Source organism: Agrilus planipennis, unplaced genomic scaffold (genome assembly GCF_000699045.2).
Source record: "Agrilus planipennis isolate EAB-ADULT unplaced genomic scaffold, Apla_2.0 scaffold4, whole genome shotgun sequence".
Taxonomy (NCBI): domain Eukaryota; kingdom Metazoa; phylum Arthropoda; class Insecta; order Coleoptera; family Buprestidae; genus Agrilus; species Agrilus planipennis.
The window spans coordinates 59,277-78,270 of record NW_020442463.1 but is presented as its reverse complement, the minus strand read 5'-3'; the positions used below and the strand labels follow the sequence as shown (position 1 = coordinate 78,270).

The 18,994-nt window shown below is 33.6% G+C and overlaps 3 protein-coding genes and 1 long non-coding RNA gene across 10 annotated transcripts in view; 1 reads left to right on the top strand and 3 right to left on the bottom strand.

The window, feature by feature from the left end:
• The window catches only part of LOC112906562 (dihydroxyacetone phosphate acyltransferase-like), a 1,401-nt gene extending 431 nt beyond the window's left edge, over positions 1 to 970 (bottom strand). Inside the window, exons 1-5 of the mRNA XM_025980891.1 lie at positions 962 to 970; positions 783 to 912; positions 520 to 726; positions 316 to 467; positions 5 to 263 (exon numbers count right to left, since the gene is read on the bottom strand). Coding sequence (XP_025836676.1) covers positions 5 to 263; positions 316 to 467; positions 520 to 726; positions 783 to 900 — 736 coding nt within the window. The 5' untranslated portion in view covers positions 901 to 912; positions 962 to 970. The remainder of the gene's footprint in view (positions 1 to 4; positions 264 to 315; positions 468 to 519; positions 727 to 782; positions 913 to 961) is intronic.
• A 491-nt stretch (positions 971 to 1,461) lies between these two features.
• LOC108736861 (dihydroxyacetone phosphate acyltransferase) lies at positions 1,462 to 4,338 on the bottom strand. 2 transcript variants are annotated; one of them, XM_018469446.2, is made up of 11 exons: positions 4,042 to 4,338; positions 3,813 to 3,989; positions 3,634 to 3,763; positions 3,371 to 3,577; positions 3,167 to 3,318; positions 2,481 to 3,114; positions 2,274 to 2,347; positions 2,050 to 2,220; positions 1,822 to 1,988; positions 1,704 to 1,765; positions 1,462 to 1,645 (listed from the first exon to the last, which is right to left on the bottom strand). In XM_018469446.2, exons 1-11 carry the CDS (start codon positions 4,225 to 4,227, stop codon positions 1,569 to 1,571), a joined length of 2,037 nt encoding a protein of 678 aa, XP_018324948.1. In that variant the 5' UTR covers positions 4,228 to 4,338; the 3' UTR covers positions 1,462 to 1,568. The 2 variants fall into 2 exon arrangements, with proteins under 2 accessions (XP_018324948.1, XP_018324949.1); XM_018469447.2 differs by having other exon boundaries at positions 3,167 to 3,279.
• Positions 4,339 to 6,996: 2,658 nt separating this feature from the next.
• On the top strand, positions 6,997 to 18,739 carry LOC108736846 (brachyurin-like). 4 transcript variants are annotated; one of them, XR_003232419.1, is made up of 6 exons: positions 6,997 to 7,593; positions 12,241 to 12,357; positions 16,957 to 17,057; positions 17,127 to 17,293; positions 17,384 to 17,652; positions 17,704 to 17,795. XR_003232419.1 is itself a non-coding variant. In XM_025980887.1 (6 exons), the coding sequence occupies exons 1-6, from the start codon at positions 7,243 to 7,245 to the stop codon at positions 18,660 to 18,662; spliced, it is 1,134 nt and encodes a 377-aa protein (XP_025836672.1). In that variant the 5' UTR covers positions 7,004 to 7,242; the 3' UTR covers positions 18,663 to 18,739. The 4 variants fall into 4 exon arrangements, 3 of the variants coding, with proteins under 3 accessions (XP_025836674.1, XP_025836672.1, XP_025836673.1); XM_025980887.1 differs by lacking the exon at positions 17,384 to 17,652 and adding an exon at positions 18,543 to 18,739 and having other exon boundaries at positions 7,004 to 7,593; positions 17,704 to 17,981; XM_025980888.1 differs by lacking the exons at positions 6,997 to 7,593; positions 17,384 to 17,652 and adding exons at positions 11,891 to 12,176; positions 18,543 to 18,739 and having other exon boundaries at positions 17,704 to 17,981.
• On the bottom strand, positions 9,984 to 16,948 carry LOC112906561. Of its 3 annotated transcripts, none has more exons than XR_003232421.1 (3): positions 16,834 to 16,948; positions 13,140 to 13,377; positions 9,984 to 10,707 (listed from the first exon to the last, which is right to left on the bottom strand). It is a non-coding gene; the product is annotated as an uncharacterized LOC112906561 (long non-coding RNA). The 3 variants fall into 3 exon arrangements; XR_003232420.1 differs by lacking the exon at positions 16,834 to 16,948 and adding an exon at positions 13,489 to 15,236; XR_003232422.1 differs by lacking the exon at positions 16,834 to 16,948 and adding an exon at positions 13,489 to 15,236 and having other exon boundaries at positions 13,140 to 13,367.
• Positions 18,740 to 18,994: the final 255 nt, after the last annotated feature.

Genomic DNA, 18,994 nt, shown 5'->3' with positions numbered 1-18,994 from the left:
TAGCCATTTAATAGAACAGCAGCAATAAGATTAGAAAATGTAATTGTTGAATTTCTTTGCTGATTGTCAACGATTTCGACGGCGAATTGTGATATGAGATTCTTCTCTTTATTAGTGAATTCCATGGCGTGTTTTGGCTGTAAATTGTGAACAGATCGATCTATTTTGCTACTAAAATAATCAGCTGCTGAAATGGGACTGCAAAATGTAACGTAAACGTTTCCATAGTCCTGATGGAGATAACGTAAAGACCGGAAAAATCCCTAAAAATTTATTGATATGATTGGGCTTACATATGAATATAAAAAATATTACTTTGGTTGACTCCTTAGGCTTTGGAACACCTAGAAGTTCAAATGCAAACAGTCTTTCCTCTAATACTCGATCATAACTTAAATTTACTGGCACAAAAAGAATATCTGGCACTTCTGAAGTAAAGTAAGGTTTTAACAACATGGACAATAAACCTAAAATGTGTTTGTTTATTTACTGAAAGTAACCAATGACCCTCAAACGCACCCAGTTTTGGATAAAGACTTTTCCCAGTACGACTTCTGGTACCCTCAATAAAGAATTCAATAGGTTGATGTCCCTTTGTCATGATATCTTCAATATACTGTTGAAATATTTGCCAATATAAAAAGTCTGTGTCACGGAAAGACCTTCTCATATAAAATGCTCCCACTTGTCGCAAAAGTTTGCCAAATATTGCCATACCTTTGAAATCTAATGTAAAATCAATGTTATTAAAAGAATATTGGAAATAAATATGAATTATTTACCTATTCCTGCAGCAATTGCAGGCAATTCAATATCGTAATGGAAACACAAATATGACATGACTGTAAAATCAACATAGCTTCTGTGAGATGGTACAAATATAACTGGACAATTTCCCATAATAGATCTCAACTAAAATAGGCTTAGTATTCATCTAAATTATAACTTTACTGTTACTAACATTAAAAACCAGACACTCATCCCCAACGCCATATAACGACTGATTAGTGGTTATTACAAGTGAGAATTGAAAAACAATTTACAGCCAGCGACGGATGACTACAACGCATTTGTAATGTTTATCAAAAATTTCTGGGGATGAATATTCTTCTTCTTGGAACTGTTTTTTAGTAAATACATATTTTTTTATGTAAATTTTAAATTATACTTCTTTTGATACGTTGAGATGAAGCTGCGTGCGCAGCATGCGATATGATTTGAGCAACTAGAATTAATGTTATCCAAAACATTATTTAAATATTCAAAAAAAGTAGTACTTTCACGTCTGTAGCATAGTTTTTGTTAATTTAGATGTTTATTATATATTACAATAACTGTCGTTAAAGCGAAATAATCGATAATATGAATAGCTGTTTTTTTATATTATTGAGCGCTTATTCTAATCATAAGTATTTTAAACTTCTGTAAAGGAAATTCAAGAACTAGTCCAAAAAGAAAATAAACTGATAACAAATATGTATAATGACTACAATAAGTTATATAAAGAAGTTACAAAAATAACAATGGCACCCAAAATAATCCTAGGTAAAGTAATAAAATTATTTATTTTAAAACTTTGATGTAAGTTTTAATTCATTGGACTCTTCTTTAATTGATGTTGAAGAAATTAGTTGCACGTAATTTCCTAAAATATTGTTACCTTTACAACAGAAGAAAAATAGATTAATTGTATTTGAACTTACTTAGTCGGCTTAATAATTCTGCCAATTTTTGGTAATTGACACGATAAATTACAGAACTTTTTCTAAAAATACAAAAATAAAATCTGAAAATGCAATACACAAATAATTAAATACATACATTTTAATTCTCGTTATGACACCAATTGAGCTAAGACTAAAAATGCAATTAGAAATCGAATTTAAAGATAATATATAGGGGTTTATAAACGTTTTGTCCTCATTAAGAAGTTCTTCTAATAGGGCTTGACTTTCTTCGGTAATACTTTTCTCTGAAATTTCGTCTTCCTGAAAAGTATGAGTTTTAATTTTCATAATTTACAATACAACACCAAAAATCTTCACTCACTTTCTGAACAACTGAAGCTACAATGTAATAAGTTACAAAAAAAGGTTCCATGAGTTTATCAAATAAGCTGATCAGCATTGTATTTTTACCCACTACGGAATTAGTATCGACGTTGTTATTGTAGGAAATTACTTCAAATTCTTTTAATTTACACCAGCAATTTTCAAAGTCCTGCAAAAATGTTTTTAAAACACTTATATATCAAACATAAATTGGTCACACACCAATTGTTCTCTTTTTATGCCGACAAATTCATACGAAAAAAGAGACCTCAGAAAAGTGAATTCCCCAAAGACATCTACAAACACAAGATATGAAGATGTTACATGAGTTCATGCAGAAATAGTCCTAAGGTTAATCATGATGAAGATATGATATGAATTATACTACATATTACTACATGCACAAGAAATATGAGAAAAAAAACTTGCCTGCCTTCGAAATTATGAAGTGCTTGCTCTTCAAAATGCATACTATTAAAGAAGGATTTATACAAAAATACATTAGAGGATTAACGTACTCTTGCAATAAAATAAATGGCACAGAATAGTTCATTGTTGTCTCTAAAAAATTGTGACCTTTCAATCTCTCTGCTGCTGTGTAAGTTAATTTTTCGTGATTTTTCACAAGTTGCAAAGTCCTTTCATGTAAACAAAATAGATTTTTATGAATTTCCAATACATTTTTTAAATCCTCATCAAATTTACTGGAGAAAATATTTGCTCCAAGAGCATTTAACATTGATTTAAGTGATAACACATCTTTTTCTGCCTCATTTAATGTAACAGTTTTGTTATTTGAATAGCCATTTAATAGAACAGCAGCAATAAGATTAGAAAATGTAATTGTTGAATTTCTTTGCTGATTGTCAACGATTTCGACGGCGAATTGTGATATGAGATTCTTCTCTTTATTAGTGAATTCCATGGCGTGTTTTGGCTGTAAATTGTGAACAGATCGATCTATTTTGCTACTAAAATAATCAGCTGCTGAAATGGGACTGCAAAATGTAACGTAAACGTTTCCATAGTCCTGATGGAGATAACGTAAAGACCGGAAAAATCCCTAAAAATTTATTGATATGATTGGGCTTACATATGAATATAAAAAATATTACTTTGGTTGACTCCTTAGGCTTTGGAACACCTAGAAGTTCAAATGCAAACAGTCTTTCCTCTAATACTCGATCATAACTTAAATTTACTGGCACAAAAAGAATATCTGGCACTTCTGAAGTAAAGTAAGGTTTTAACAACATGGACAATAAACCTAAAATGTGTTTGTTTATTTACTGAAAGTAACCAATGACCCTCAAACGCACCCAGTTTTGGATAAAGACTTTTCCCAGTACGACTTCTGGTACCCTCAATAAAGAATTCAATAGGTTGATGTCCCTTTGTCATGATATCTTCAATATACTGTTGAAATATTTGCCAATATAAAAAGTCTGTGTCACGGAAAGACCTTCTCATATAAAATGCTCCCACTTGTCGCAAAAGTTTGCCAAATATTGCCATACCTTTGAAATCTAATGTAAAATCAATGTTATTAAAAGAATATTGGAAATAAATATGAATTATTTACCTATTCCTGCAGCAATTGCAGGCAATTCAATATCGTAATGGAAACACAAATATGACATGACTGTAAAATCAACATAGCTTCTGTGAGATGGTACAAATATAACTGGACAATTTCCCATAATAGATCTCAACTAAAATAGGCTTAGTATTCATCTAAATTATAACTTTACTGTTACTAACATTAAAAACCAGACACTCATTGACAAGAATTCCCTGCAGACCTTTTAGGTATAGTTTAAGTAAAGTCCATCCTAGCCATCTAACTACTGTTAATTCCTTTTCAAAACCAATTTCATCTAAAATAAATCCAATATCCTTTTCTAATTTAATTTCAGATACATTACTCTCTTGGTATACCTATAATTAAATATAAAATAAAGACTAAATAATATTATATTGAACAAAGCACCTTCTTAATCAGTTCTTGAATTTTAGAACTGTTAAGGACATTTTCTTTATGTTTTTCTGGACTTGTAATACTGTGATGTCTGTAGGATAGCACAGGGCTGATTTCTCGATACATAAACGATAAGTTGCTCCATTCTTTTCGCCTGTTCTCCAAAATGTCTACATACTTTGTATTGCAAAATTCCATTTTTAATTACTGATTATCAAGGTATAATTAACACATTTTCCTTAGTCACTTTTAACCATTTTTTTTACAACTGAACCCACTGAACCGAACTGAACGTACAATTCATAGATTAAAGATACAATATAGATTAGATACAATTGAATGTGAATATAACTGCAAATATATTGAACAATAGAGATTAGTTCAATGAATACTTACATGTTGCTATGGTTATCCTGTTTATACCCCATGGTCATTTTCTGTTTTTAATTTTCTAATGTTCGGTACAGTTTTCAGTTAGAATGCAGAGATGGCGCACTCCAGCCTTAATGTACAGAACGTTTATATTTTATTATCGTGTTAAACAGAATTATTAGGAATACCTGCATCATTACCAGATTATCACTAAATACCACAAATCAAATAAAACTAGTTGAATAAAAAATTAAAAGCGCAATGTATAATATATACTAAGTTCTCATGTTTATTTTTGTCTTCAAAGGGAATTATGATACACAAATTAACGAATAAAACGATATTTGGCGAATAAATTAATTTTAATACATAGTATTTATATTAGTTGATATATGTATATAGTACAGATATACTATCCCGGAGGCTTTAAACGATAACTACAAACAATGTTCATTTGCGGAGAGGAAAGGACTGGCATCGATCTGTTGTAATCGTACCACTGTTCAAATTGAAGGATTCTGGAGATAGTGAATTAATTAAAGATCAAAAGAAGGATGAATCCAATAATGAGATGAAAGGAATCCGGCACCTCAAGTCCATCGTGGGCAGATGTGAGACACCACAACAAAAAGTTATTGGGCCCAGCAGAATTCTCCTATCGCAGTGTTTTTAAAAGAATGTGGAAGAGCCCAGATGGAACTAGAAACCAACTTCAGGTGGAGCCGAGAGCTGAAAGTCTTAAAAATAACATGTGGCGAAGGACATTTCGGAGTTATGAAGACCTTAGGGAAGATTTGGGAGAGATTTTTTTTTGTTTGATATTTGCCGCCAGTAAGGTACAGGATACGGAAAGTCGTGGACGAATACAGCAGTACCACGTGGAGGCGCCTTTTAGAAGAATTGCAGTCGACGTGGCAGGACCATTTCCATTGACATACTGATAGACTCCGATAACCGATACACCTTGGTCATTACGGATTACATTAGCAAGGAAACCGAAGCATACGCGATACCAAATCAAAAATAATTCTCTAACTAACTAAACCCGAAATTCTGATTAAACATCAATTATTCCAAATACTTTCAATACTTAGGGAACGTACCTATTCTATGTAAGCCATTCTTTTACAGTTTTCATCCCCCTTCCCTTCTCGATAACCACCCGAAGTATAGACCAAGACCCCCCCCCCTTCCTTCTAGTTTTCATGTAGTAATTCATAAATATGGTTTTAACTCATTTTATGCAAACAGAAAGTTTTGAATATAACTCGAAAAAAATCGAGTTTTCCCTAGAGGATATTGAATACGTGACGAAAACCCCCGCCCCTGTGACCAAGCGTGGTACTTTTGAAGACCCGTTTCCTTAGTTAGTAATATGGTAAAGAGTTCGGTATAATTTCATTACCTCTCTGGACCCTTAACTTATATCTTCAGTGGATGCAAGCTAATGAAATCCTGTGGGAGGTATTTTAGGAGCAGTTATAATTTTATACCATTCCCTAGTTATGTGAGCCTGTTAAAACACAAAAATTAAATTCAGGAATAACCTAGAATTCTAAATTCATACTAACGAAAACGCATGACATAAAATATGTTCAAGCAAGAGAACTCTGGTAATTAAATATTTTTTGAAAGGGAGTACTTTACAATGTTCGTTGTGTATCTAATAAATTATAAACACACAATATAGTGTATGTCTGTGTATGTTTTAGTATTATGTGGTGGTGAAAATGAGTTTTCAACGAGTTAGACAACTTTCTACATCTTCTAAATATGAGAGTGTCAATCAATTCGTTACGTCAATTCATGGTATTGAATTACCTATGAGTACGAGCGATTAATTAAGTCAGTTAACCAAAATAGTAGGTCAATTAACTGAACATGTATCAAGCACATCATCATCACAATCGATCAATCCAAGGGGCGTAAAGACAAGTAATGGATTTCGAGATGTAATACCTGTGTTTGAACCGGAAAATACGAGCCACTCGATTGAGCAATGGATCCAAAAAGTGGATGAACTAAAGGAAATCTTTAAATGCACCGAACGTGAGTCAATAATGTAGGCCATTTCCAAATTGTCTGGCCTGACTTTGCAATGGTATGAATCGTTGCCATCCATAAAACATTCTTGGGAATAATGGAAAGGAATTCTACTTAGAGGATTTCCCACCTGTAAAGATTACAATGCCGCGTTATGGCAGACGATGAACAGGAAGAAATCGGGGTTTACTTCAAATGCTAGGGGCAGTGAATTTAATGTCAAAAATTGACGAAGTAGAAAAAATACACTTTCCATTAATAATAGGACAAACAAAAAAAGCCGGATATTTTAATTGTTAAAGATAAAGATAGTTTAAGTGTCTTTCGAGAAAGAGGGTAAAAGCAACAGTGTTATCTCCTAATCATATCGGTGTAATTCACGTGCAAGGGGAATATATAAGTGACAAAGATTTGTATATAGAAAACAGTTTACGAGATGAACCGGGGAAAGGGCATTTAATACCGGATGTGATTTTACATACAGATCAGTCTGGCGAAGTCGTTTTACCAGTGATCAATCAGTCCGATAATGGTTTAGAAATTGGTACCGAAAATCCAATTGTCAGATTGTTGTCATGTGAACCGTGTGAACCGCAAAAAGTGATATCTGCTTTAGGTACATACTGAAAAACATTATCAGAATCCGAAGTTAAAATAGGTTTAGACAATCTTGATGTTCGAAAACGTTTACTTACTGTTATTAATAAATATCGCGAGTGCTTGACAATTGATAATTCTGAATTGGGTGTTGCGAAAGCTACTGAAGTGCAAATACAGTTAGAAAATGATAAACCGTTTATGTATATGCAGTACCGAATGAGTTCTGGGGAGAAAGAAAAAGTGAACGATATTGTTAGTGATCTATTGCAGTCGAATATAATTCGTGATTCCCAATCTAACTATGCGTCACTTGTGTTGTTGGTTCGTAAGAAAAATGGTGAATACCGCATGTGCGTGGATTTTCGTAAACTTAATTCCATGACTGTGAAAGAGCGTTACCCACTACCCCTGATTGATGACCAAATGTATAAATATACACAGGGTGCTAAATATTTTACGACACTGGACTTGGCATCTAGTTACCATCAGATTCCCGTTGCAGAATCTTCAAAACGTCTCACTTCATTTGTTACACCGACAGGTCACGAGGTCAGTATGAGTATAACCACCTTCCGTTTGGGTTTTGTAATGCGCCCAGTGTATTTCAAAGACTAACGAATAAACTTTTGTTACCACTTAGAGGTATTTCCGGAGTGTATTTAGATGACATTATTATAATCTCAAAAACGTTCGATGAACATTTGGAAAATATTGAAAAGGAGCTAATGGAAAGAAGCATCCCACAGCCGCCAGACTACTCAAGCCGAGTAGTGGTAGTAGAGACATTAAAGGTTGTCAAGGGAAGTAAAAGTAGTGAAAGAGCGAATATAAAGGTAGGAGACGAAAAATGAGAAGAAGTGGCTGACTTTAGGTATCTAGGAAGTCAGATATGTCAGGATGGAAGGAGTAGTAGGGATATAAAGTAGAGGATAGCGCAGGGTCGAGTCGCCTTCAATAAAAAGAAGTCACTTCTATACTCACGAAAGGTTAATTTAGGCATTCGAGGTTCAACCTCCACACAAACGAGTTGCTACCAGGTATAATAAAATTAGAAACGGATTTAAAATTAGAGTTATTATTCATGAAAGCACATATCTACTGATTAAATGAATCACAGGAAATTCACTTGATAACTCGATAACTTGATGGACCCAATATCAACATTAAGATTTTTAATACTACTCGATGAAGCATGCTTCAGAAATTGAGATTATAGATAAATAAATAAATAATTACATTAATAAAAAACACCTGTTTTTGTATCACAAATATATTAAGGTCATGTTACATAGCGCGTGAATTGCCAATCCACGCTCTGGGTAATGGGTCCGGCGGCGCGGCCTGGAGTGGACAAGTGCGTCCTAGCGGTTTCTTTCATTTCTTTTTTCGCGCCGTGTAACACGGCCATTAGAGTAGAGAAATAACAACTTTACCGGTTATCTATCTTATAGTTTATAAAAACGGGGAAGACCCAAATGCGGTCTAGCCATTAGTAATGGATAGACTAGTACAGAGCCGGGAAAACTTTAACTTCGTAGGAGCCGCTACCTGAGGTTAGTTTGAGTCACTCCATACCCTTCAATGAGTATGATAGAGTAAGCAGTAATGACCCATATTGCTTTCTCTTTTTATTCTCCCTTCCACTCCCATATCAAGCCCCTTCATCCCGTAGACGAGCGAAGCCTCTCACGCAACTTAAATAATACCTACGAAAAATTTCTTACTACGCTCGCAATACTATTAGGTTCGGCTATAGAAGAGGGGACTCACCTACGAAATGGAAGGGATACGAAAAGGAAAGAATCATCTCACTCGCACTCGCAAGATCAATGAGGAGCTCCTTGCCTATACCTGAACAGCTCGGGAGTCAAAAGAGCCGAGTTTGCCCGGCTCTGGACTAGTAGATCTTTTCATAGATTGGTTAATTTTTTGTGTGCAGGAAATTTATATTGTTTGTATCTATTGAGAGTTTGTGAGCTCTGCAGTTAGTTGTCAGTTATATATTTGCACATTTATTTCCATTTATTATACACTTTAAATGTTTTTTTAAGGAGCCGCCTATTCTATCTAATATAAGCGGTTTCACAATTATTACAATTTATTTTAAAAACGCCTCTTTTGTGTATTTATTTGAGAAGCGTTGGCTTGGCTTAATTCAACAATTTTTAAGAGATTAATAAGTCGTCTCCCTTTATTTTGTGTGTGCAGTAATTTTAAATTGTTTAAATCTATTTAGTAGTTGTGAGCTATCTACGTCGGTTTTATACTTCTACATTTATGTTCACTTATTATAAATTTTAAATGTCGGTCTATGCGTTTTTTAAGGAGTTGCCCACCTTGCCCAATTTAAAGGGCTTCGCTATTATTACAATGTATTTTAAAAACACATCTTTTACTTTGTTTGGTTTGTTATAGAATAGGCTCACTTCAAAAATCGAAAAATCTTAAATATATATAAATACATGACAACTTGTTTATCTGCTTCAATACTCCTAGTAGTTATACTTCGTTTACTTTCTGTAGCGATGTGACCTTCAGTTTGACCGGCGCAAAGTAGTAAAGAACAGCACTAGGCCAGAAAAGGAAGGAGACAACTCTCGGCCAAACTCTTAACCGGTGAGGAGCGTATAATCCGTACAGTACTGCACGGAAAAATTGACATTTTATCCACTACAATTGCATTACTTAAATGTGCTGTTATTGGTACCATTTACTACTGAAAATATTAACGAGATGTTTATTTATATTTGAAGACATATTAAAGGCTTTAACGCTTGTTTTCGACTCGCAGTACTATTCATGATTGAACAAAACTTTTGGCAGTTTCTGTATGAAAAAGTATGTTTAATGAACAAGAGTTGAGAGGATAATGAGCTTTTTCCTCCCTACCTACGATTTTGCCAGTGCGCATCCAAGACATTGGAAGGGGCAGATCGCTAGAGAAAGTAAATGAAGTATACGTTGCCACTTCGTAGAAAACTCTTTTTAAAAAAAACAAAAAATCTTCTGATTTCTTATTTAGAGTTTAACTACAACAACGGGAGGTTTTAATTATAACAGCAATGTATTATGCACGTAAACTGCCACAATTAGAACTCCAAGAAAATTAAGGAATATGATACGTTTCGTTATCAATGTGTGAAGCATTTTTATTAATTAGTTCAAGGATTTTCACATGGATCTCTTAGCCCATTTGAAAGAGATTAGGTATGGTCGGTGCTGGGCTAGGGAAGGCTTATCTTCTGTCCGGAGCTTCTTCAAAGGAGACGCGTTAGGACTGGGTGGAATTCCTGTCGACTGGAAGAAAGGGTGTTCCAATTTAGGTGCTTCAAGTGTCTGGACCTTGGTCATTACATCATGCCCTGCAAGAGTAAAGGTATTAAGAAAGCGAAGCACGAGGCAAAGAGTTGCACCTCACAGATGAAGTAAGTACCATAATTGTGACTCCATCAATAATGAGCATCGGTGGATAGTATGCGTTGTACTATATAGAAAAACGGAAAAAGCTACTTAAGAGGAATATCAACGAGGGGCTGTATCCGTAAAACTCTTACAACTAAATGCTAATAGTCGTTGGAAAGCCACGGAGCTCTTGGGGCAGCTAGGAGCTGGGGCCCGAAAAATATGGTGTGATGCTGTCCTTGATCTGAGCCTAACCTAAACCTAGCCAAAAGTATGTTTATTAATAGGTACTTTTTTTTATCAATCAGGAATAAGAATTAAATATACAAAATTTTATGGAGTCACAAAGTTAATTGGAAGTAACGAAGTGAGAAGACCGTTATTTCAATGCGATAATCACTAATCAACTGTAAACCATTGACTATAAGACATTCCGTTCTATTTCTTATATTTTATAATTGTCTCGTAACATCACCATTATTATGACTAAACATAGGAAAGTGATCTTGCTATGCGCACTCGTGGATCTGCAATTTTCTGAGCTAGTCAATTATTCATCATCATCATCATCGCCTCCACTTTTTCCTATACTGAGTTAATCTTCGCATATTCTTATGACTAGAACATCCATTTTTGAACAGCAATTTAATCTAGGTCTACCTTCACCTCTCTTAAATTCCGTTTCTGCTTCCAATATGTCTCTGAGTAGCTCTTCATGTTTAAGTCAATTATTATTTAAAATAAGAGCAACATAGGCATGTATTTCAAACAAGGGTAACATAAACTAACCAAAACCTAACTTTCAACAGGTATTTTTATTAAAAAGAAAAAATAAACAAATAAAAAGTAAAGGAAAGTTTGTTGTCTGCATAGAGTAGGATCGAATTATTATGTTTATATCTAATTAATTTAATAATAATTACTGATAAATTCCTATCCTGAAGGTATATATAATGAACAATTGCATAAGCCGACTGGAATTACCAGCAACATAATTTTCAATAACAATAAAGTGTATTAAATCAGAGCCAATACCAGATTTTAAATGATTCTGGGACAAAATCGACCCTGAGGTAAACTCGACTAAAATTTAATTGTATCGGTTGAAATGTAAAATTATCACGGAAGTAGACACCGTATAGTACCTAATGCTGTCGAAGGGTGGAATAGTAGACTTACTAAATTATTAATTGTTTTAAAGAAGAAGTCATGTATAATGGTTACTTAACAGATAGAATGTTTCTCAGTTTAGAAGGTAAAAAAGAAATATAAATATCGGAAACCTGAAACAGACACTTTATTTATTTTATCTACAAAACCTGCAATAAGATATATACATTTAACATATACATAAGGAACCCAAAAAAATGAATAAAGCTAAAAACAATGTTATAAAAACGTAAATAACAGAACAGATATTAATTTTTACACATGCCAGTATATATAACATGAACTTCAAGTACCTACGTAGAGATTTGTATATGTATAGTGAACTAAACACAGGTTCGACTTAGTCCCACCTGTTAATTACAGAGTCGATTTCGTATCAGGGTCGGTTTTGTCTCAGGGTCGATTTTCACTACATTAATTACAAGCTTTATCTGAAAGATTGAAAAAACATTAAACATTCCTTTATAAAGCGCGATTCTACCAAGTACTGTACAGTATTTCTGTTAGGAGTAGAAATGGAAAAGATTGTCTTAATTTTCATAACATTCTCGTTAGTTACGGTAAAGCAGTGAAATTAACTTACAATTAGGTCGATTGTGAATTAATTTGTTGTCGTTTTTGCAGGCTTACGTAACTAGAGATTTGTCTGAAATTCCCACAGAACTTCGTCAGCTTCCACTCTCTGATGACGTAAGGATTGTGGGAGGGAATGAAGCTGCACCAAATTCTTTACCATATCAAGTATGAATATTTATTTATTTATATCTTCAACAGACTGTGCTTTTTACGTAATTTGATTTATATTTAGAAAAAATTTGACAGAATGAATTTTTAAAAAAAGTACAGAAAGAACAATTTTTAAGTGATAAAAATAAAATAATATAAAGAATTATTTCTGAAATAGAGATTAATTAACTTGGGCTTATCATTATTCTCGTAGTAACCTTATTCTTATATCAAGAATTGAACTGTTATTATGATTAGAGAAGTAACATACAGTTGATATTTGTATTAGCCAAGTAATTTTTTAATTAATCTCACCCTCTAACCTCAAATGAACGAGGAAAAATTGTTGCTGCTGCTAACTACTATGCCGGGAATTGAACCCGGACTCCTGGTTATACGCATCAGTATTCTACTATTAAGCTACAAGGAGGTATCAGCAGCAACAATTTATCCTCAATAATTTTAGATTATCTGTAGTAGGTAACATTAATTCACTAATACATTGTAATACATTCAAAGTATTCCTTTTGACGTTTGATCAAAAGTTTATTTTCCATTCCCAAGTTTTAACTAAGCAATTTCGGGGGACGGCTCAAATTTTGAGAAGACGAAATTATTGATTTGGTGGGGACGAAATTTGGGTGTAAAACTTAGGAGATGTGATATTCTCGGGAGGGAGGCTGTAGGAGTTTTAGGCAACAAAATTTAAGGGTTAAAAGTTACATCACAAATGAAAATTGAACAAAAACGTTTAGAAAAAGGATCTTCTTCTCATTGAAGATCAATACACCACTTACATTGATAGGAGCGCTGCAATCATCCTGACCAGGAGGTAGTGCCACCAACACTTACATTACTTATGGTTCTTAGATTATGCTCTTAAGGGTAGAGTCTTTCTGTTAATGCGTCCCCGAGTCGAACGTCCCCGATTAGACCATCGATCCCCGTTCACTCGCTATACTTATTGATGAATAAGTGATTATTTCATGACCCCTTATTATCATTTCAGCGACCAGCAGTGGAGTCTTAAACAAACTCAAAAACCATTTTAGACTTTAAAACATGTTTCAAAATTAATTAAATATTTCATAATTATAACGTTGCATTTCTTTCAAAAATCATAAAACAGATATCGAGTTAATTTACTTGCAAAATAAGCGTATTGGCTTTCTGCAGCAACAAAACAGTAAGCGAAAAGAATTATCTATGTAGGTACAAGCAGAAATTAACGCAACTTCGATAGTTCTGGTTATTGTGAACATTGTGGAACTTCACGAAGTCATCGAAAAAGACAGGGGTGTTTCTAAGCTACTTAGTATCGGAAATTTCATCAGTTTTTCACTAAATAAAGGAAATTTCTAAAATCAGTGAATGATCCATATTGAACTATGTACGAATAATAAAGTTTAGCGCGTGAACGGGGATCGATAGCCTAATCGGGGACGGTTGACTTTATAACGCGTTAACAAAAAGACTCTACCCTTAAGAGGATACGCTTAAAACCATAACCCTGTGTGTTGGTGACACTACCTCCTGGTCAGGATGATTGCAGCGCTCCTATCAATGTACCTAAGTGATTTAGTTAACATTTACGGTGTATTGATCTGCATTGAGAGAAAGATCCTTTTTATAAACGTTTTTGTTCAATTTTCATTTGTGATGTTATCTATCTAAATTACCTGACAACTAACTCAAAATCTATTTGTAATTGTCATATCGTCTTTTTAAATTTCATATCGGTTTTACTTTACTATACTTTAAAGTTGCTATTGTTTTCCAATCTTGCCTTTCTTATCATTTTAGTACCTTACGTCCAGTTACGACAAAATAATAAAAACACATAATCAGATAATTAAAATAAATAATTAACAAAAAAAAACTAATAAAATACCGCGTGACATGTAGGCACTGATATCCCTCAATTGTAGATCACGTATTTTGTAAATTTTTTCACTTACATTTTATTTTTTTTTATTCGTTTGTTTTAAATATTATAATTATGACAATTCTAATTTTTCTTGGTAACCATAACCATAAAAGGTAACATGTTATTTTAGAACGGGAGTAATTTGTTGAAATTGCGCGTAAATTTTATTTTTTTTAAGTATAATGTATTGGAATCAACTTGAAGTAGTATGTGGCGTTATTTAATTTAAATGGGCGACGAACAAAAAAGGGTAACGCGCAGTCAGAAAAGATCGAGCTCGGAGGCAAACGTTGAATAAAAAAGTAACAAAATTACCCAGGGGCAACAAATTCAAAAGAGTTCAGGCCAACACATAGTAGTACTACTACAGATCCATTCACACCCTAATCATCCTTGTCCAGGAGCTCACCCCGACTATCTCCATCTACTTTTACATTCGAGTTAGCTAAAGTATATCAGGCTACAAATTCAAACTCTGCTGAATTTACAATCCCATCAACCCTTACCTACATGTTACAGAACCCTAAAAATAACCCAAATAACCTAACAACGGATTCATATAAATCAAATAACACAAACGCTCGAATCACCCACACTACAAATAAATCAACCGCAATTACCAACGACACTAGCCATACCAACCCCTCAAAAACCTCCCACTAATTCACCAAACTAAATCATGCAAACTATTACATTATCAAATGCTTTTGCGGAAACAAAACAACCAGCTACCTCTAAATTTATACCACCACTCGGATTCTGCCCTAACCTTTTTATCAAAATATGATATAATAACTGCGTGTAATGGTTAGACAGATTCATATAAAATTGTTTATTTCGGGAATTTCCTAGAGAGTGCCGCTAATATTTGGTACAACGAATATATAAGAAATGAACAAAATTGGGAAAGGGATTGGAAAAGAATTAAAAACGATTTCCAAAAAAAAACATTTGTGTGGTTTTATGAAACCACGATGCAAGTGAAACTTTTCCTATTATAGGAATTTAACTGTAAATTTTCCGAAAATTATTCGATTTATGGTATTAAAATTAAAATCACGTTCTTAATCTTATCTTAATGATTGGAAAATGGGAATGAGACTGGGAAATCAATAGTAGACAAGATATCCAACTATAAATTTTAATTTCAATCTGCGTATGAGAGTACGGAATACGTAATAAATACAATCATTCAAATGATAGACGCATGTTAAAAACTAAGAACAATATTTATTTAAATCATTGAATCATTTTGAACTTCAGTTATTCTATAAATAATTTTATCTTCGCTTTGAGTTTCACAGACTATATTTGTAATTGTCATGCACTTGCACGAATGAGTGAGAATATAAATGCTACACGGTTAGCTCATGCAAGCCATGGGCGCCGCCATGTTGGCCTTGGCTGCCCTGCATCACTTCTCACCATAACACTAACCCAAGGCCCAAGGTCATCCCAAAAAAATGCAGAGAAAATATACGGCCGAGGTTCTAGCAAAACAATCGGAATCCACCCTTAACACCACAATATCGTCCGCGCAACGTAAATAATTATTAACAGGCTTCAAATCAAGGGGTAATTTTCACTAAATTATCAAAATCAATACAGAGGATATCAAGGAAATAAGAACAGAGGAGGAGATGTGCCAAGGGAAATGTATCCAGAGAAAACGGTTCCAGGTGAAACCTACGGAATTCATACAATCAAAACAGACAACGAAATCAACTACATACACCTTTGCCAAATACAGGACGTTCCGACGGCAAGCCACGATACTGCAGTTGCAGTCGTTGTGGACATTGCATGTCACGTGGTATTTTGTTATTTAAGTTGTTTTTGTTAATTATTTATGTTAATTATCTGATTATAATGTGTTTTTATTATTTTATCGTGACTGAGCGTAAGGTACTAAAACGATAAGAAAGGCAAGATTGGAAAACAATAACAACTTTAAAGTATAGTAAAGTAAAACCGATATGAAATTTAAAAAGCGTTATGACAATTACAAATAGATTTTGAGTTAGTTGTCAGGTAATTTAGATAGATAACATCACAAATAAAAATTGAACAAAAACGTTTAGAAAAAGGGTCTTCTCATTGAAGATCAATACACCATAAAAGTTAACGAAACCACTTACATTGATAGGAGCGCTGCAATCATCCTGACCAGGAGGTAGTGCCACCAACACTTAGTGTTTCTTACTGGTTGTGCTCTTAAGGGTAGAGTCTGTTTGTTAATGCGTCCCCGAGTCGAACGTCCCCGATTAGACCATCGATCCCCGTTCACGCGCTAAACTTATTGATGAATTAGTGATTATTTGTACATAATTCAACATGGATCATTCACTGGTTCTAGAAGTTTCTTTAGTGTAAAACTGATGGAATTTCCAATACTTAGTAGGTTAGATAAGCACCCCCTCTGTCTTTTTCCACAATGTTCACAATAACCAGAACTATCGAACTTGCGTTAATTTCTGCTTGTCCCTACATAGATAATTCTTATCTGTTTTATAAATTTCAAAGGAATTGCAACGTTATGAAATATTTAATTAATTTTGAAATACGTTTTAAAGTCTAAAATGGTTTTTGAGTTTGTTTAAAACTCCACTACTGGTCGCGGTCTGTTTTTGAGTTTCGTTAAAACTCCACTGCGTGACAATACTACTCTAATCTTTTTATTTGTTTAGGTTGCTTTGAACCTTATTTTCGAGTCAGGGAGAAGTTTCTGTGGAGGATCTCTTATTACCAGAAGATACGTGTTAACAGCTGCTCATTGTTTGGATGACGGGTAAGGCTCTATTGTGAACAACGTTGTTCAATGTACTTTGCAGCATTTTATTCTTCCTTTTCTAATCAGAGTAATATCGTTGGAAGTGTTATTGGGGACGCATAACATTCGACGAAATGAAACTACCCAACAAAGCATTTCAACCTCCAATTTCACATTACATGAAGAGTATAAGAATAACAGAATGAAATATGACATAGCCACGGTTTATCTTCCAACACCGGCTATTCTCAATCGTAACTACATTTATTTTCTTTACTTCAAATATTTATTATGTGTAATAATTAACCACCAAACATATTAATTAATTTGTCGGCTTTATTTAGAATTCTTCTGTCTCTCCAACGATTGTTTGATACTTATATAATGGGAATCATTGAAGAAGTGAAATAGTCATGTTTTGGACCTATTCTGCTCCGTGTTAATATACCTACAGTAGTATTATTTTATTCGTCCCAACATTCTTGGTTTAAGTCAAAAGACATCTTTGGTGTAACCATACAGAGAAGATGTAGTGAAAACGAAACGTAAGGTCTTGTATAAATGAGACGTTCTCGTTCAGGTTACGTGATGGACAGGATAAAATAATTCTACTGTATAAATCCGGTGATTTGTCTTTACATTTTTTTAATTCCATTTTTCACAGAGTACGTTCAACTGATTGCGCTTCCCAGTAGAGCTGACGCTTCGAACAGTTTTGTGGGATCTGAGGCTATAGCAAGTGGTTGGGGATACGATTCTAATAATGCTACCGCTATCAGTGACGTATTGCGATATGTAAATGTTTCTATTATAGCAGATGACGTTTGTAATGTAACGTTCGGTGAGTACATCACAGACTCAATTATTTGTTCTGGAGGAACAGGTAGGAAAGGAATTTGCTATGGAGATTCAGGCGGACCTCTCGTCGTCAATGGAAAATTGGTAAATATATAAAGGGTTCTTTAAACTGAATGGCACGTTATAATTTTAAGAAAACTACGCAGGTTAGAGATTTAAAAATTTATAAATAAGGGTTATCCAGGATGCCTTTTTAGCTAAAATATTTTCAAATTTCGGCCTCTTCCAGTTATATCGGAAGTTAATTTCAACTTTGTTATTTTGATTGGATACAAATTTTAAGTTAAAATGTAAAAAATTATAACTATTACAGAAAATCAATTAGAATGTTGACATTTTTACGAGTTGCAGTTATTTTTATAACATAAAAAAATTTAACAGTTGTGGTAGCTGTCAATTGTCTGTGGCACAATTTTCTTATGACAAAATTAAAGAAATTATTTATTTTAGATAAAAGTCGAAATTTATCTAAAAATTTTCAAATAAACCAACATTCTTTATAGAAGTTATGTTTTTTTTATAGTTAAATTGCGATGACGATTTATTTTTCGAAAAATAAAATATTTTAGAAACTATTCCATTTTCTACTTTCTACTACAAAGGGAGGTACAACATTGTTATTATTCTTTGTTTTATCTGTTACAGGTTGGTATATCTAAATTTATAGGTTATGAAAGCTGTGAAGCTGGCGATCCAAGCGGCTTTACAAGGGTAACAACATTTTTAGACTGGATTGCAGCACACAGTGATGCTGTTATTTCTTAAACATTCCCTAAATAATTGATTTGTACACTGAAGCAAATATTACAAATAAAAATTAAAGAATTGAATTATTGAATCGATATTTATCTTTCTATATGTATCTATTGGGATCCGTCAAATAGGAGGAGCCTAAAAACATGGCTCCGATTAGGGAAAATTTATCGTAGTTCCTATAGTGTACCGTGCAATTTCCAAGTTTTTAAATTACGATAAAATGATAAGTATTGACACAATATGTGATTGGGCTGACACAAAGCCTCGGAAAGGAAATTTCGTTGAAGGTGAGCGTGTTTTTAATGCCAATCACATTATAAAATTCGGAAATAACAAATCCG

Excerpts from the sequence above, each read along its gene's own strand:
- LOC108736861 (XM_018469446.2), bottom strand. The coding sequence starts at position 4,227 with ATGGAATTTTGCAATACAAAGTATGTAGACATTTTGGAGAACAGGCGA. Across the intron at positions 3,990-4,041 it reads TTCAAGAACTGATTAAGAAG|GTATACCAAGAGAGTAATGT; the intron begins GTGCTTTGTTCA and ends ATTTAATTATAG. Across the intron at positions 1,989-2,049 it reads TAGCTTCAGTTGTTCAGAAA|GAAGACGAAATTTCAGAGAA; the intron begins GTGAGTGAAGAT and ends CATACTTTTCAG.
- LOC108736846 (XM_025980887.1), top strand. The coding sequence starts at position 7,243 with ATGTATATGCAGTACCGAATGAGTTCTGGGGAGAAAGAAAAAGTGAAC. Across the intron at positions 12,358-16,956 it reads CAAATTCTTTACCATATCAA|GTTGCTTTGAACCTTATTTT; the intron begins GTATGAATATTT and ends TTATTTGTTTAG. Across the intron at positions 17,294-17,703 it reads AACACCGGCTATTCTCAATC|AGTACGTTCAACTGATTGCG; the intron begins GTAACTACATTT and ends CATTTTTCACAG.